Here is a 12771-nt window from a genome sequence, read left to right as displayed (position 1 = left end):
CTATACTACTCACCCACCAGCTTTTGCTAGCTCCTTCATTTCATAAGTTTAAGAACTACCAACAGAAGAATTTACATAGCACCAGCAAGAATTCATCAAGATGCCAAAAACACCAGCCCTCATAGGAAAATAGTAAACTATTTTTAATTTAGTAAAATATTTTAATAAATAATTTAGTAAAATAGTATTTTAAAAAGTAAACTTTTTTGGGGGTTGGGGGAGACGGAATCTTGCTCTGTCGCCAATGCTGGAGTGCAGTGGCACAATCTCAGCTCACTGCAACCCTGCCTCCCGGGCTCAAGAGGTTCTTCTGCCTCAGCCTCCTGAGGAGCTGGGATTATAGGCGTGCACCACCACACCTGGCTAATTTTTGTATTTTTAGTAGAGACAGCATTTCACCATGTCAGCCAGGCTGGTCTCAAACTCCTGACCTCATGATCCACCCGCCTCAGCCTCCCAAAGTGCTGAGATTACAGGCGTGAGCCACTGTACCCAGCAATAGTAAACTATTTTTAAATGTCTTCCCTTTCTAGAAACAAAATTAAAATCCTAAGTCTTTGCTACATTAATAAAAAGTCTAAAACCCTTAAAAATAACTGTAAAACTTGCCTTCAGGTCAGTGTTATTAAAAAATAAAATCAAAAATTTAAAAAGCCCAGGCAAGACAGACATCAAGAATAAGAATAATGCCAAATTACATACTTCTCTAATTTTTACAACCTCCACACCTGTACCAACTGGCCCACCACCAAGTCATAGGCCATTCCAAACCATACGTACACTCCAACTTACCGATTGGCCGTTTTGCTGGGACAAATGCCTTCAGATTCTTCCCAGGGCGATTTGTTGGAGTGCCAGAGGAGGATGCCATTTTGGAATTGGATGTTGAAGGCAACAGGGTACGTGGTTTCCTGGATGCAGCCACCTTGGCATTGGATGCTACCTTGGAGATGACAGTACTGAGGGTTGAGAGGTCCAGGACTGAGGGTCGCAACCTGCCTGTGATATAAGCAGCTAGCCTATTGGCTGGATGCAATGCCCCCATCTGTCCCAATAGCAACTTAGCCTGCGGGTAACTCTTACCATTAACCTGAAACAAGTGGCAAAGAGAAATTCTGTAAAGATAAAATTCTCTTGCTAACTCCTCTCCCTTGACAGGGGCTTCATTTTTACAAGTTTTTATAAGTCTATTTTTCAGATTTAAAAGGGAAAAAGAAGTAGACTTTTTCCATTTAGAATAATCTGAGTAATCAGGAGGTAGAAAAATGCAGTCATTTGATATTCTGAACTAATCTCATCTCCTTCATTCTGTCGTTTGAAAACAGAGAATCAGAAACTCATCATTTCTGCATCCTAGGTATGTGAAAGTTAACAAATCTAAACAATTGGAATTATCCAATTGTTTTTACTTGTACATAAGCCATTCTGGCTAAGTTATTAGCCTCATCAGCAAAAATGAATAACTGTGTCCCACGGAATGTCTCTGATAAGACCAGAGAGGCATAATGAAGCTCTCACACAAGGGTCCTTTCAAGCATCCTTCATATTTGAAAAATGTTAAGTGAATCTAAGTTACAAGATAATCATTGTTGCAATAACCTAAGCCATAATTACCTCGCAGTTTTTGGTTTTCAAAAGGCTTAGCTTTAAAGATACCATTTTTATCTCTTGGACAAAACACGGATTCAAAATAAATGCTGGTAGAAACTCATTCTCATTCTAGATTATTAACTAAATGGTCAGAAGAAAGTGAACCAACAAATGAGGTAAAGATCCTATCTGCTGTCTCAGTTGATTAGACTGCCCATCATGGGTAGCAGAAGCACAGCTGTTTCATGTGAGGGTTGTTTGTTTCTTTGTTTTTTTTTTTTTAAGGGAAAAAAAAAACACCTCCCAAGTCTCTACCCATGTTCTCTAGGTCATATTGCCAGGTAACTCTAGAGAAGACAACCTTCTCTGTATCTCCTTTTCACCATTTAAAAGTCAGGGGTTGGGAGAGATGGAGTGAGGTAGAATCTACTCTCTAGTAGGCAAGTGGTGAGGAGACTAGCTACAGCAAGCAACTCCATCTTCAGAGACACAAAACAAAATTACTCTTTGCTACTTCAGTAAAATTGTGATGATTCCCCCAAAGATCAAGATTATCTCTGCCTTGAGTTTGGTACAAAGAATGTGATCATTCTCCCTGAAAGTAACTACTTCAGTAAAATTGTGATGATTCCCCCAAAGATCAAGATTATCTCTGCCTTGAGTTTGGTACAAAGAATGTGATCATTCTCCCTGAAAGTAAACTTTACTATCACTTTTTAGGCTATATGGAAATAGGTAAGATACCCTTCCCGACTCCCTTGGGACTGCTCTAAAGACTACTCTGTAGTTTCCCCAAAGTTTACTTTACAGTTGCCTGACTGCTTATGCAGACACATTCTATGGTGGCTTTATGAGTCCTGGGTAGAAGAGAATACAAAATTTCCACGCTTGTATTTTAGGGAGTCTGATCTCACTAGAAATTATATCAGGCAAACCTCTGCTTTCAAAGTACCAATCAATCAATAAGGTAAAGAGAAAACACTGTATTCCTCATCATTAAGAGTACAAGAAATGCCAACAAAAGAATTTACATAGCACGCACAACAGTAAACTGCAATAAAAAGTTTTTTAAGTAGATCAATCATATTATTAATGGAGAAGTCCTTAGTAACTTAAAAGCAGCCAATCTAATGAAAGTCAAGTTAACCTTGCAGTAATATCAAACATTTCCACACATTCACTACTCTAATACAGAAATGCATTTTTGTGTGTGTGAGACCAAGTCTCGCTCAGTAGCCCAGCCTGGAGTGCAATGACATAATCTCGGCTCATTGCAACTTCCACCTCCTGGGTTCAAGTGATTCTCCTGACTCAGCCTCCTGAGAAACTGGGATTATAGGCACACACCAACCACATCTGGCTAATTTTTGTATTTTTAGCAGAGACAGGGTTTAGCCATGTTGGCCACACTGGTCTTGAACTCCTGACCTCAGGTGATCAGCCTGCCTCGGCCTCTCAAAGTGCTGGGATTACAGGCGTGAGCCACCACACCCAGCTAGAAAAACCTTTCTGACTGTGACTCACACTAATTCAGAACTTCTCTTTTCAAATTTTCCAGATGCCAGTATAATTCTACTAATATAACCTACCTGAATTACTAAATATCAAGGATAGAAATATTTGTCCTACAATAACGATTACACTGACAAAACCCCTATGAATCAAATAAAGAAAAAATATAATTAAGTAAATATGGCTCAATTTTTACTTATGTATTTAAATAACACCTTACTAAATTAAAATTTTCAGCTGTACATGGTGGCTCACGCCTATAATCCTAGCACTTTGGGAGGCCAAGGTGAGTGGATCACCTGAGCTCAGAAGTACCAAACCAGCCTAGACAACATAGTAAAAGCCCATCTCTACCAAACAAACACACACATACACACACACACACACACACACACACACACAAAATTAGCTGGGTGTGGTGTCACACACCTGTAATCCCAGCTACTTGGGAGGCTGAGGCACAAAGAATCGCTTGAACCTAGAGGCAGAGGTTGCAGTGAGTCAATATTGTTCCACTGCACTCCAACCTCGGCAACAGAGCAAGACTCTGACAAATAAATAAATAAATTTTTAAAAAATGAAATAAAAACTTCCCCAAGTTTCTAAACACATACTGCCTATCATAAAGTCAATTTCATCTTCCCCTTATACCTACCATTCTAACCATGATTTTGTTTTGAAAGCTAACCGCTAATAATAAATTCCAAGAGCTAGACTGAATCCCTAACTATCCTTGCTTGATTGTCAAAGTATCTCTAGAGCCCCAGGCAATAAAGTTTATGAAGAGCAACTTTCTGGGAAGGTAAGAAAGAAAATTATAAACTAATACAAGGCCCTACATTTCTGTTCGTAAATGTGACAAAAATTCACTCTAGGTATACATCTAACCTAGGCCTATTACAAAAAGAGATAATAATTTTGTCACCCAGGAAACATAAAGATAAAGGATATCAGGCCCATAAAGGACTCTGAAAAATCATGATACTACCTAAGTATAAAAAGGTGCTACACCCAGATTAAAGATAATTCTCACCTGGATAAGCCCAGATGTACTTGAACTGGGTTTACGTTTATAGGCCACAAGCTTCCCTGCAGGAGAAAGCCCTGCATAAAAAGGCAGACCTTTGCCTCCATGTAATCTCTCCCTCACTGAATCCAGGGCATCTGTCTGCACAGGAGAGACATCCTCCATTTTCCCAGGGGACAATGGACCATCAGGAGTCTCTGATCCAGATTTCTCAGCCATATCATCTTGGTCTTGACATGATGGCATAGAGATTTTCACACGAGAAGAATAAACAGGAGGGTTCTTCTCACCCCGGCTCTTTCGCTGAGAAGCCAACTCAATGATGAAGCTGCCCACCTTAAGTGATTGTGGCATGTTGCTATTGATGTGCTGGGATAAGATGCTCAAAATCTTGTTCCGATCCTCCTCCCAGTTGCAGTCTGAGATGATCTCAATCAGTTTGGTGGGACCACCAGGTGACCGCTGATGCATATAAGAAGTAGAAGAGGATTCCCCTTCATTGCAGGAAGACTTCCAGCTCTTTTCTGACGAGAAATAATAATAAATAAAAAGGCGAAAGACTATTTCTGTATCACAGCATTTTGTATGAAACTCTGAAAAAAATTGTCACATTTTCATGTTCTTTCACAGTAGCAACTTAAAATGTATTAACTTTCAAAATTTGGGAGTTTTCCAGTAAGAAAAATTCCAGATAATCAGACTACAATAGTCCTAATTATCCCGCTGACTGGGCTTTAATAGAGAGTTCCCTTAAAACTGCTCTAAATGCCATAATTATTACATTAGCGGTTAGCTTGCAAAAAAGCATGACCTTAAACCAAGGTTAAGCTTCACTGGTATAGGTTACTATGTTGCTATCCATACAGGGAAAGTGAGGCTACTCGCAAGATGTTTGAAGCATGTGAACATTAGAGTCAATCCAAAAGAACAGCAAGAAAAATAGCATTCTGACTTTAAGTGTACTGTACCTTTAATTTCTACTGCAAATACTTCTGAATTACTTCTGTGCCTCTAGATACGACTGCTCCATTTCTACATTGTATGTAGATCACTCAGCTCCCCAAAGTATTCCATCCATGGCAACATGTACACTAGATACGTATTTCACTAGACTCCTAGATTTCTTGAGAACAGCTGCCCAATGAATGTACCTGTATGTCAAGGGACCCCATAATCCTCTCAGGGTGCTCATGCTCTCAGCCAGGTTCCCTCCACCCCAGCAACCTCCTCCACTTACCTCAATGTGCTATAGAAACATTATCATTATTTGTCTGTACCACTGACTTCTTTTAAAAAGTTAAGCCCTGCTGCTTAAATGTCAGAAGTCTTAGGAAGCATAACCAAAATCAAATAGGTAACTCCCTGACCACTATCTCTCATCAAAGTAATTCTGGCAGTGGCCTCTGCTAGATAAATCACAGTAATATTCCTTCCTTTCTCCCTTTAGATTTCCCCAAAGGTGGCAGTTATGGAGGACCAATAGCTAATGATGCCAATATTGCTGGGGGTTGGAAAGAGGTTAAAAAAAAATTCACTGACCTCATCCTAAATGTCTCTTGCAACAACATGCTATATCAACATGAATGAGTTTTCTTTTATTTTTGAAAGCAGGAGTGTTAACAGACCAAATAATGGGGAAAAAACTTTTACTTATTGTCCCTGTTTTTGGCATAAGTTTGAAATAGGGTAGGCAGACATGTTCTGAATTGATGGTTTGGGTTTTCTCCCATTATTAATATAATTTAGACCTAAATAATTCCTATAAAATGTTAAGATCTAGTTTTCATTCTAACCTTGTAGTTTACCAGAATCATCCTCCAAGTCACAGGTGAGTTGTTTTAAGGGCTGCTGTTCCGAATCAGGTTCCTGAAGGAGACAGTAATACAGAAATACTTTAACATATATTCAATACTCACAGAAACTTGGACACAAGCACTAAATCTCTCTCAGAAGTTTAAATTATTAGAATGATTAAAATGTCAACACCTTCAATCCACATGCACAGCTACATTACTATCATATAAAACCTTGGGCAAAAACACGTAGTTTTGCTCCCTAATATCCTTGATAGTGATTGAGTCATCAAGAAAATAATTCACATTGTACTTTATAGTAAAGAAGGAAATATATTTACTGTTTAATGAAACAAATGGCAGTTATTCAGAAAGTTCACCAAGTGAGGCCACCTCGGTGGCTCATGTCTATCATCTTAGCATTCTGAGAGGCAGAGGTGCCTCTCAGAGTGCAAAACCCCATCTCTACAAAAATACAAAAGCTTAGCCGCCAGTGGTGGCACACGCCTGTGGTCCCAGTTACTTGGGGAAGCTGAAACAGAAAGATCGCTCAAGCCAAGGAGGTCAAGGCTGCAGTGAGCTAAGATCACACCACTGCACTCCAGCCTGGGCAACAGAGTGAGACCCTATCTCAAAAAAAAAAAAAAAAAAGAAAGAAAGAAAGAAAAGAAAATTTGCCAATGTGGAAAGATGCACACCCTAACAATTACAGATAAATAATTAAAACCAGAATTCTTAAAAATTACTCCAAGGTCAGAAAAAATAATACATTTTAATTTATTTATCAAATCCTCTATTAACAGGAATTCTGCTTCCAAGTTTTCATTATTGAGAACAATAGGGCACTGAACAGCCTTATATATGTGTATGTTTGAGTAAATACACACACACACACACACACACACACACACATATCTTTGTGCCCTCATGCTAGTATTTCTATATACCAACCTGCCACGTATACTTAAAATTCAGGGTCAAAAGATACGCACATTTAAATTTTTTGTTGTTGTTATTAACAAATTGCTGTTTAAAAGAAAACTGCTGATTTATACCTGTAGTGGTTTTCTAGGTAGTCACCACTGATGTTGAGGTGGCAGTACAGGTGAAGGTGGAGCCCCCAGCCATCAGCTGAACCATGGAAGGGGCAGAGGTAAAGCCTAACTACAAGGATAATTGAAATCAGAACTTACTCTTTAAATTATCTGTGAATGTGTGCCTCAGTTTCTCATGCCAGCTTCCTCCATGGGTTGGAAACATTGCCACCTAGACTCTTTTACCATTCCACTTTCACTAATCAGGAGAGACCACCCTCTTTCCTTAGTTCCAATTTTTTTTTTAATGAAAGCAAGTGTATTAAGAAAGCAGAGGAACAGGCCAGGCATGATGGCTCACACCTGTAATCCTAGCACTTTGGGAGTCCGAGGTGCGCGGATCAAATGAGGTCAGGAGTTCAAGACCACCCTAGCCAATATGGTGAAACCCCATCTCTACTAAAATACAAAAATTAGCCAGACATGATGGCAGATGCCCGTAATCCCAGCTACTCGGGAGGCTGAGATGGGAGAATCGCTTGAACCCAGGAGACAGTGGTTGCAGTGAGCCAAGATTGCACCACTACACCGATCCAGCCTCGGTGACTGAGCGAGACTCCGTCTAAAAAAAAAAAGAAAGCACAGGAATAAAATTAAAAAATGGCTACTCCATAGACAAAGCAGAGCAGCACTTAGTTCCAATTTTTAAAATCCTTAGGAATCTGAATGGTTCATCTTGGGTCAGACACCACTCTATGACCCAGAACACTGTTGCCAAGGAGGCAAGAGCTGTAGGATAATGGCAGTTTCCATTTAATCTATGTAGTTGATGTATTAATAGCAGATTTTGTTCTGGGCAGATAATAATGAAAGCTAGTGTTTACAGGGTACTTAAAATGTACCAGACACATGCTAATCTAATCTACATTTTACATATATGTAGAATGTCTCCTTAGACAGGCCACAGAGGATAAATAGCAAATTTAAAAGAATTTGGGATAGCTCCATAGTTACCATTACAACAGCAATGATAAATAAAAGCTGAAATCACAGAAGCAAGACATGAGAAACTTAAATGCCGTAACAACTGCATATCGTAATGAAGGACTAAAATATCTCCCACTTCACAATAAGTAAGTGTTCACTCGGTCATCTAAAAATTTATCAGTTCTTACATTAGCAGAGGATATAACCACTTAGATAGCATTATGTGACCCAAGCAAATGTCGGATTGAGTCTTTCAGGTTTCACAGTATACAATAAGGATAACAAAATGGATTTGGGGGCCTTTTTCTTTCAAAACAAAAACAAAAATAGCCTTTGGTGTCAAGTATACTCAGTCTTAAATCCTGGCTCCACTGCTTGCTAGCAATATAACGTAAGCCTTCTTGCCTCGTGTGCAACAGGGATAATACCACCAAACTCATACGGTAAAATATATAGTACATATAATTGCACAGCACACTGGCACACTACTTGACATATGGTAAACAGTAACAAGATCAAATGGGAGAAGGTATAATTGCCCAGTGGCAGTAAGACAAGAAACTCTTATTAGTGTTATTCTCAAATGTCCTGCCTCTCTACATGTTTGAGAGATGCCTAATCCCATTTCTTAAAATTGAGAAAATGATCTTACCATCAACCAAGTTTCAGTAAGTACTGGGATCAAATGGCATAGTATTTAATTAGGATTATACGCTACGAATAACTTTTACTTTGAAAAACTAATTTCTTGTGTCTTTATTCATAAAAGTTTACCTTTTAAAAATTTATTCATGGGTATTTTAAACAAACTGGAGAATAGGGTGTCCCTGAAAGCGTCACTCAAACCTACCTTCTGAAAGCTGGGAAAATAACGGTTTTTTATCCAAAATGATATAACATAAACTAAAAGTCGTATATTAACTACTTTAAAAACTTGATGCTCTGTTCTTTCCTTCTTTCTCATTAAGTTTATTTTAAAGAGTTTTTATTAATATTGTTAAAATTGTTATGAGAGAATTTTAAAATATACTAAAAAGGCAATTAAAATTTTTTCCTCATAGATACATAGATATTTTCCTGGCTTAACTACATAATTTTTAAATATAGGTAATAAAGTTTTTATTTATCATGAGATCTGAAATAAAAACTTATAAAATTAGCTGGGTGTGGTAGAGTGCTGCTGTAATCCCAGCTACTCGGGAAGCTGAGGCAGGAGAATTGCTGGAACCCAGGAGGCAGAGTCTGCAGCAAGCCGAACTCATGTTACTGCACTCCAGCCTGGGAGACAAAGCAAGACTTCATCTCAAAAATAAAATAAAATAAATTATTGTCATCCCTATTCTGTTTTAAAATACAAGAGCTTTTCAGAAGAACTGGCATTAATGCTGCCTTTATAAATGTCTTTCATCCTTAATTTTCCAGGCAATGAAAAACGAAGGATAGAAAATTGGTTGGATGTCCTTTGTTTTTCCTCTTCATTTAAAGATAATATTATTCGCTTTATCTCTGCAAAATAATCACTAATACATGACTTATAACATAGTCTCGGCTCAGTGCAACCTCCACCTTCCAGGTTCAATCGATTCTCCTGCCTCAGGGTCCCGAGTAGCTGGGACTACAGGTGCCCACCACCATATCCAGCTAACTTTTTGTATTTTTAGTAGAGACAGGGTTTCACCATGTTGGCCAGGGTGGTCTCAAACTCCCAACCTCAGGTGATCAGCTCACCTCAGCTTCCCAAAGTGTGGGGTACAAATGCGGCTGGGTGCAGTGGCTCAAGCCTATAATCCCAGCACTTTGGGTGGCCAAGGCAGGCTGATCATCTGAGGTCAGGAATTCAAGGCCAGCCTGGCCAACATGATGAAACCCCATCTCTACTAAAAATACAAAAAATTAGCCAGATGTGGTGGTGGGCGCCTGTAATCCCAGCTTCTCAGCAGGCTGAGGCAGGTCAATCGCTTGAACCCGGGAGGCGGAGGTTGCACAGAGATGAGACTGTGCCACTGTACTCCAGCCTGAGCAACAAGAACAAAACTATGTCTCTAAAATAAATAAAAGATTATCATAACAGAAGAAGAAGAAGAAGAAAGAAAAGAAAGAATAGTACTTTTTTTTTTTTTGAGACAGAGTCTCACTGTCACCTAAGCTGAAGTACAGTGGCATGATTGCAGTTCACTACAACCTCCAACCTCCGCCTCCCAGGTTCAAGCAATTCTTTTTCCTCAGTGCCTCAAGCAGCTGGGATTACAGCCATGCAGCACCAGGCCCAGCTAATTTTTTTTTTTGTATTTTTAGTAAAGATAGGGTTTTGCCATGTTGCCCAGGCTGGTCTCAAACTCCTGGGCTCAACTGATCCACCTGCCTCTGCCTCCCAAAGTGCTGGGATTAGACACGTGAGCCACCGCACCTAACCAAAAAAGAATAACACTTGTAATAACCCTAACAGACATACCATACAATAGGTACACAGAGAAATAAACTGACATACATGTCGCATATGCCTTCTCTGCCCTGCCCTGTAGGATAATTAGTAAATTAATTATTCTGATAGTAATGCAAATCTTAATACCAAAAACAGGAAATTGGAAGTTAAAAAGAAACTATGGAACAAGAAACTTACCTTTGTATTATTATGGTTCTCAGGGCTAGAATGACATGAACTCTGCTGCTGAAATGATGGAGATGGGGAAGAGGAAGAGGATAGTTGTCTCTGGTCCTCTTTTTTTCTCTCATATACTCGAACTCGAGCACAAGTCATCATACTTTCAAAGTACAAGTAGACTGGATCTTTGTCCTCTTCCCGAATCTGTAAATTTCATACAACAAAACATTCCATACAATGGGAAAAAAGTCCCCTAGACTCCAAAAGAAAAGGAATGTTTAATCTTTTTTTCCTATTACAATAGCTGAAATTTTTTAATGCAAACTTTAAAATCAAATAACACAACTACAGTTCATATGTGCCGAATCTTAGGGCAGTCAGAAAGGATCCAGTTCTCTTATCAGGAAATTTCAGATCATACCAGAGCAGTGCATTTCAAATTATCTATGGTGAAGGATACACTGTTACATTCCCTCACAGACTGATACTTTAATAAATACAGTAAATTACCAGAAAAACTAAATACAGGTAAAATTTAAGTTTTTTAATATTAGATTCAGTCTAACCAACTTGCAGTAGAAATTTATCAATATTTACTCTTATTTTCTATACAGTTCACCCCTAAACAACACAGGTTTGAACTGTGTGGGTCCACTCATATGTGGATTTTTTCCACCTCTGTCACCAAGACAGTAAAATTAACCCTTCCTCTTCCTCCTCAGACTACTCAATGTGAAGATAATGAGTATGAAGACCTTTATGATGATCCATTAATGAATAATAACTACATTTTCTTTTTATTATTTTCTTAGTAAAACTTTCTTTTCCATAGCTCATGTTATTTTAAGAATATAGTATATACTATATAGAACATAAAAATGTGATGATTGACCGTTTATGTTATTGGTAAGGCTTCCAGTCAACAGTAAACTATTAAGAGTTCAGTTTAGGGGGAGTCAAAAGTTACATGTAGAATTTTGACTGTGTGGAAGATCAGTGGCGCTAACCCTTTTTCTTTCTTTCTTTCTTTCTTTCTTTTTTTTTTTTGAGAAGGAGTCTTGTTCTGTCACCCAGGCTGAAGTGCAGCGGCACAATCTCGGCTCACCGCAACCTCCGCCTTCCGGGGTCAAGCAATTTTCCTGCCTCAGCCTCCCTAGTAGCTGGGATTACAGGTATGAGCCACCATGCCTTACTAACTTTTTGTATTTTAGTAGAGACAGGGTTTCACCATGTTGGCCAGGCTGGTCTCAAACTCTCAACCTCAGGTGACCCACTGGCCTCAGCCTACCAAAGTGCTGGAATTACGAGCGTAACCCACCATGCCCAGCTACCTTTGCCTTTTTTAAGGGTCAACGATACGTATTTCATCACAGACCGGAAACAGTTTTATACTATAACAGCTCTGCTACAAAAAACACACTCAGTAGCATCGCAGTATAGAACTTTTCTTCAATCTAATGGACTAGGAAGACACATGAATTTGATAATAAGACTTGCTTAAGCCATTAACACAATGAATAACTTCCTATCTTTTTTTTTTTTCAGTCTAAGTCTCACTCTGTTGCCCGAGCTGGAGTGCAGTGGCATGATCTCAGCTCACTGCAACCTCCAACTCCCAGGTTCAAGCGATTCTCCTGCTTCAGACTCCCGAGTAGCTGGGACTGCAGGCATGTGCCACCATGCCCAGCTAATTTTTGTATTTTTTAGTAGAGACGGGGTTTCACTATGTTGGCAAGGCTGGTCTTGAACTCCTAACCATCTTGATCCACCTGCCTCGACCTCCCAAAGTGCTACAGGCATGAGCCACTGCACCCAGCCAATAACTTCCTACTTCTACCTACAAGTTTTAACAGTCACATTATATAAACTGTTATTTTAAATCTTAAACTTTACTGATGTTGTGCATTTTAAAATTTGCTTTTAAAAGCTTTTTCTTAATGTTTTTCTACTTATAATAAATACTGCATATCTTATTAATATTCTACAATATAGGAGTAATATCTTTAAAAAAACTTTTTCCAAGCCATGTAAAAGAGCCCATCTATGATCTTGAAGAGAAGATGGCTATTTTTTAAAATTACTACTATTCATTTCTACTTTTAAGACATTTTAAAAGTGCCAGCACAAAACTGATTAAACCAGAAAGAAAGGAAGATGACTTATAAACATATTACTGAAAGCAAAATGATTCACAAAATAATCAAAAATCTGGTTGAAACACATCAT

The 12771-nt window shown here is 38.7% G+C and overlaps 1 protein-coding gene across 16 annotated transcripts in view; it reads right to left on the bottom strand.

Annotated features, from left to right (window-relative positions):
• The window catches only part of MGA (MAX dimerization protein MGA), a 166395-nt gene that overhangs the window by 31352 nt on the left and 122272 nt on the right, over positions 1-12771 (bottom strand). For 8 of the 16 annotated variants that reach the window (XM_064374873.1, XM_064374865.1, XM_064374875.1 and 5 more), the window contains 4 exons: positions 10564-10749; positions 5923-5995; positions 4136-4653; positions 793-1090 (listed from right to left, as the gene is read on the bottom strand). In XM_064374873.1, the coding sequence (XP_064230943.1) occupies positions 793-1090; positions 4136-4653; positions 5923-5995; positions 10564-10749 (1075 nt within the window). The remainder of the gene's footprint in view (positions 1-792; positions 1091-4135; positions 4654-5922; positions 5996-10563; positions 10750-12771) is intronic. The other 8 variants (XM_064374877.1, XM_064374878.1, XM_064374880.1 and 5 more) reach the window with 5 other exon arrangements.

The sequence above is a fragment of the Aotus nancymaae genome, unplaced genomic scaffold (assembly GCF_030222135.1).
Source record: "Aotus nancymaae isolate 86718 unplaced genomic scaffold, 86718_ANA_hifiasm-v0.15.2.pri h1tg000011l, whole genome shotgun sequence".
Lineage (NCBI taxonomy): Eukaryota > Metazoa > Chordata > Mammalia > Primates > Aotidae > Aotus > Aotus nancymaae.
Note: the sequence above shows the minus strand (reverse complement) of the source record. Positions and strands in the feature narration are given on the sequence as shown.